This window comes from Palaemon carinicauda, chromosome 5, assembly GCF_036898095.1.
Source record: "Palaemon carinicauda isolate YSFRI2023 chromosome 5, ASM3689809v2, whole genome shotgun sequence".
NCBI lineage: Eukaryota > Metazoa > Arthropoda > Malacostraca > Decapoda > Palaemonidae > Palaemon > Palaemon carinicauda.
The window spans coordinates 155,082,969-155,088,726 of NC_090729.1; the positions used below are offsets into that span (position 1 = coordinate 155,082,969).

The following is a 5,758-nucleotide window of genomic DNA, read 5'->3' on the forward strand; positions in this document are numbered from 1 at the left end:
ATCAACCCATCTTAACCATCGTAGCTAATTGGTAGTTTGTTACTTGGCATTCAATTAATGATAAATTTTGCACATTTTTACGTGTTTTTCATATTCAAATAAGCCATATATATTTTTGATACATTAATATCTGGATTCTCTTAACGACCTCGGGATCAGAGCCCCAGGCGAAATCACACAAAGACAAGAGCTTGGCTCCGGCCGGGAATCGAACCCTGGTCGGCAAGCTTGTATAGACAGTGACTAAGCCACTTGGCCACGAAGGAAGATAAAAGTCAATGACAATTCTTCTGTACTTATACCTTGTCTTTGTGTGATTTCGCCTGGGGCTCTGATCCCGAGGTCGTTAAGAGAATCCAGACATTAATGTATCAAAAATATATGTGTATATATAATTGTAACGCTTACATTAAAAAGAATTTGCATAAATCTTGACTATATATTTGTAATAAAACGTTAATATGTGAGAGGTTATTCGCTTGACAAAAACAAACAGGAGATTAAAAATAGTTTTTTACCTTTTATGAGAACGAGAACTAAGGGGAATACATTTATTCTAAATGGTGTTTTTAAAGGGGAGGATTCTAGATTCATTTTCATTAAATACTTCCATAGTTATGTTATTTATCCTTAAGTCTTTTTGATAGATTCTGGCTGTATGAATACAGATCTTTGGAAGAATTTCAAATACAAGAAATTTTGAGTCATGAATGTTACTATTTCTTAAGCTTAGTCAGGAAATAAAAAGCCTGAATATCAGTGATAAAAGTCTTTAGTTCTAATCTGAAATTCCAAATTTTATTTTGCAAAACATAGATCAGATGTTATTCGCACGTACGTTATAAGCCTATCGAGTTGATGAATTATATGTTGATTTATTAATTTATTTTTCATTAACTATTCTCAAACTGCATTTAGCAAATTATGAAAGGCTAGATTTAGTGTTCCATGGATTAAATTATTGTCAATGCAAGAAACTTGCCAAAGTAATTTAATTAAGGATTCATATGTAAATTGATTCATATTTAATGAATGTTTGTTACATGAAGCATGAGCGCGCGTTCACGAAAAAGGATTTTTTTTTTTTTGTATTTGATTGGGAGTATATACAGTATTTGTGATTCAGGTTCTCTATTGCTATGAATAAAATACCCATTAGGTCCAGCGATATTGCTGTAAATGCAGAATATAGGAAGAGCTTGTGGCATTAATTGTTCAAATAATTCATTGGTACACTCTCTCTCTCTCTCTCTCTCTCTCTCTCTCTCTCTCTCTCTCTCTCTCTCTCTCTCTCTCTCTCTCTCTCTCCATTCAGGAATTGTTTAATTATTCTTCCAATAAATATACCGGACTAATACGTTCTGAATGGTCACCTCAAAACCAGCATCAGGCCATATGCCTAAAATTCACTATATGAATTCAATCTCCTCATGTCATCGCTTCTCCTTGGTTTGGATTTTTTTCAAGTTAGGAGCTTGAGTAATGCCACCCTGACACTTGCACAAATTTGTGGCACGCATTGTCATGACTCAAGTCGTGCCAATGCGCAAACAAGTCAGAAACTGGCGTGAAGTGTTCGTAAACCCGTCGTGACATCGTGGCATGACGTGACGGAAATCTTAAATGTTCAAAATTTTGGTCACGACAAAATTTCGTGACCGAGTCGTGAACTATGCACAAACTGTTTGTGAACTCATCGTGAACTCATCGGGACGATGCGGGAGGATACGTGCCAGTGCGTGGCAATGCGTGCCATGCCACGACTGTCACGAACTGCCATGAATAGTTCACGAACAGCTCATTTCGAGCTCATGAGTAGTTGACAACATGTTCACGAATATGCACACGTCGCAGCGTGGCCGTACCTTCCCACTGACATGGTCATGTGTACTTTATGCATTGATGGCAAGAGCAGTTCACGACTAGTGTATGCACTTCACGAACTGTTTGCGCATGGCACGAGCATTTCACGAACAGTTCATGAACAGTTCATGAACAGTTCACGAGCAGTTCACGACTACTGCGCGACAGTGGCGCTTGCGTTAGTGTGGGGGTATATATAGAGCTTCCTGGAAACTGCTTTCCATTCCAGAGCTCGCCAACGAAGAGACATGCCTAAAACCAAACTGAAAAAAGGAAGAGGGAGAAGGCCAGAAGCGAACAGGCCAGAGGCAGAGACCGCTGATAGAGATAATTCTTATCACTTCAATATCAAGTCTCGAACTCGTGATCCCGGGACACAGCAGGATCCAATCAAAAGCCAGAGACAGCCATCGAGTGAGAACAAGAGAAATCTAAAGAAGCGGGTCCGGGTGTCCAAGAAAGAAATCCCTGACTACCGCTGGACAGAAGAGGCGGAGTTTAGGTTGGCCGACCTTGTGAAGGAGAACCCCCCGCTGTATGACAAGAAGCACAAGGAGTGGCTCAACGTGGAGAGCAGCTGGAGCCTCCTGCCACTGGTGCCCAATGTAAGAAGCATTACGAGAACTTGAGAACCAAGGTGGGGAAGATTATGAAGAAGGAGAAGAAGAGTGGAGCTGGCCAGCCCCAAAGGAGTGCCCTTGACGACCAGATCATGGAGACCTGGTGTTTCCTGATACAACACATCATCCGGGGGAAGACAGTCCCGAGTGAGCAGTTTGCTGTCCCAGAGTCAGCTGCAGTGATGGTCAGCGAGGGAGACGATGCTGAAGCGAGGTCCACAGGTTCCCACAGCCAAGCATCTACTAGCAACATGAAGGACAAGGGGAAGCGGTCCAGTCCACCAACAACACAGACAGACACCACAACCGGCGACACCTGGGTGACCCACAAGGACCTCAGTAATGTAGTGCAAAATATGAGGATCCCAATGTCTACATGTAGATTGTAATCCAGTTTCATTCACTGCTTTTGACATGGAATGTGCAATGTGTTGCATTGAAATGCTTTACTAAATTATTACAATGTTTGTATGTTTCAGATCATGTCCAAAGCAGATTCCTTGGCGCCAAGCCACTAGTACACCGGCCAGCACAAGATCGTACACGATTTTTCGTGCCTGCTGGAAGGCCACATGCATGCTATCCCGGAGGACTACTGGTGTGAATTCCAGATAGACTGCCTCAACCTTGTACACCGCTACAGGCAGCGGCGTCAGCTCTTCCAGCAGCCATATCAACAACCACTCATGACCTGGCCAGGCCAACAGCAGCAGCAACCTTGGCTGCCCCTCAGCAGCAGCAGTTCTGGCATCCACTTCAACCAGCAACCTTGCACGCACCGCCAGAGCAGCAGCAGCAGCAGCCTCAGCAGCATCGTCCAGCCAGTCAGCCATCACCTCTAACCTGGATGCCCACCCCCCCCATCACCACAGTCTTCAGGCCAGTCCTCCTGGCCCCGTCCCATAGAGTGGCAACCAGGGATGCCACCTGCACCATCAGCCACCCTTGTTCAGGCTCCTTCACCAAGAACTTCAGTATCGTCAGCCCTTGTCCAGGCTCCGTCACCAACACCTTCAGCGTCGTCGCTGTCAGCCACGTTCAAGACACCTCTGACACCACTCAGCTTCCCAGTCCTGATCCCGGGGTCCGTCGAGAACAACCTAGAAGAGGGCATGTCACCCTCATCCCTCTACACCTCCAAGGAACTCTATACGCCACCAGTCCATCGGGTATCCCCACGCAGCGGTACCACAACCAGAAAGGACACTGACTGAGATGAGACACTTGTGAATATTTGTAAATAATTGGGCTGTGATACTTGTACATATTTGATGTTTGCTGTTTTCATGTAAATAAAATGCTTTCTTATTTCAAAACACTTATTTTTCTCCTTAACCTTCAAATAAAGTGAAATAAAATGGAAACGAAAATAAAAATAAAAAACAAAACAAAAAGGAAAGAAAAAGAAATAAAAAAATAAAGGGCAACCAAAAAAAAACACATGAAAAATAAACGTTTCTTTTATTTAAAAATGGAACAACTGTGGATACAGCCCATGGAGCTACTACCAGCAAGGACACTGACTGAGATGAAACACTTGTAAATAATTGGACTGTGATACGTGTACATATTTGACGTTTGCTGTTTTCAAGTAAGTAAAATGCTTTATTTAAAAAAAAGAGCAACAAGAAAAAAAAACACAAAAAATAAACGTTTCTTTTATTTAAAAAATGGAACAACTGTGGATGCAGCTCATGGAGCTACTACCAGCAAGGACACTGACTGAGATGAGACACATGTAAATATTTGTAAATAATTGGAATGTGATACTTGTACATATTCAATGTTTGCTGTTTTCATGTAAATAAAATGCTTTCTTATTTCAAAAAATAAAGGGCAACGAAAAAACACACGAAAAATAAAAGTTTCTTTTATTTCAAAAATGGAACAACTGTGGATGCAGGTCATGGAGCTACTACCATTCTTTCTTGCCAAGGGACAGCACCAGCAGGGGACATGTAGTAATGTGAAAGGTAGTCTCGCTGATCCTTTGCATCTTTCTTGGTATGATGGCCAGTTAGAGACAGCAGCCCCTGCAGGTGTCGCTCAGTCCTCCATCCACCACGGATCAGATCATGTGTGTCCGGATCTTTGCGGTCCACTCCTGAAATTGCGTGTGCATATCTGAGGAGGATGAGGTTGTGCAGGACACAGGCACACATGGTGATCAGGTTGGTGTCGGGGTGCTGATGCATCGTTGTCAAGAAGCAACGGAACCTTTGACATAAAATTTCAAAGGCATTCTACACGACACGTCGGGCACGAGACAACCTGTAGCCATATATGCATTCTCGTAGGACTTATGACTGATGGGAGAATGGTTTCATCATCCAGGTTCGGAGAGCAAAGGCGTCATCCCCTATAAAGTGATAGGGCACTGGGTGGTCATCATTAGGGAGTGGTTTTGGTTGAGGCACTCCAGCTCTGTTCTCTTCTACAGCATCATGCAGGGAACAGTTACTCCATGTTCCTCCATCCGACACACCAACCTTTGCCCCAACATCCACATAGAGGAGCTTGTAGGTAGCATCTGCCACTGCCATCAGTACAATGCTGTGGAAGCCCTTGTAGTTGTAGTAGTAAGAGCCAGCATTGGGTGGCTTTTTTATGGTGATGTGCTTTCCATCCACAGCCCCCAGACAGTTGTGGTAATTCCATCTAGAGCTAAACCTGGCAGCAACTTCCTTCCACTCCTCTTCAGTTTTAAAGTAGCACAACACTTCATCCTTGTAGACCGCGATGGTGGTTTTACACACCTCAGGTATGAACTTGCAGAGGGTACTTGCTTCAACCCTGAAGCTGTACTGCATACTTTGATAGGAATTTCCAGTGGTTAAAAAGCGGAGGGTGGCAGCCTGCTTGAGTCCAACTTGAAGCAGTTCCCCCATGAAGGTGGACTGCTTCTAGAGGCGAGGCGTTAACTTCTCAACCATCTCTTGGAACAGGTCAGCTGTGATTCTGAGGTAATTTTTGTAGCCCCTTTGATCTTCCTTGTGGAGTTCAGTCAGTAGAGTGCCATACTGTCCAAACTCGTGCCTTCTGGTTAAGCATTCCCTGACCCACACTTTCATTTGTGTCTTTCTTTGAGGTGGGGTTGCCTTTTGTTGCACTTTTGCCCCTGCCAGCCTTTTCTACTGCTCGTCAACAATGGCTAGAGCTGCTGCCAGGTATAGGAATCTTCTCCTCTTTGCAATGGTGTCTCTCACAGTAAGCATGGTTGTCTCTTCCAAAGCCAATCCAAGATTGACTAAGGGTTGAAGAGTCCCCGTTTTTAT

General features: G+C 43.7%; 1 protein-coding gene across 1 annotated transcript; it reads right to left on the bottom strand.

Moving 5' to 3' along the window:
* Positions 1–4,809: 4,809 nt before the first annotated feature.
* LOC137641213 (putative nuclease HARBI1) lies at positions 4,810–5,371 on the bottom strand. The gene is made up of 2 exons (XM_068373650.1): positions 4,973–5,371; positions 4,810–4,842 (listed from the first exon to the last, which is right to left on the bottom strand). The coding sequence occupies exons 1-2, from the start codon at positions 5,369–5,371 to the stop codon at positions 4,810–4,812; spliced, it is 432 nt and encodes a 143-aa protein (XP_068229751.1).
* Positions 5,372–5,758: the final 387 nt, after the last annotated feature.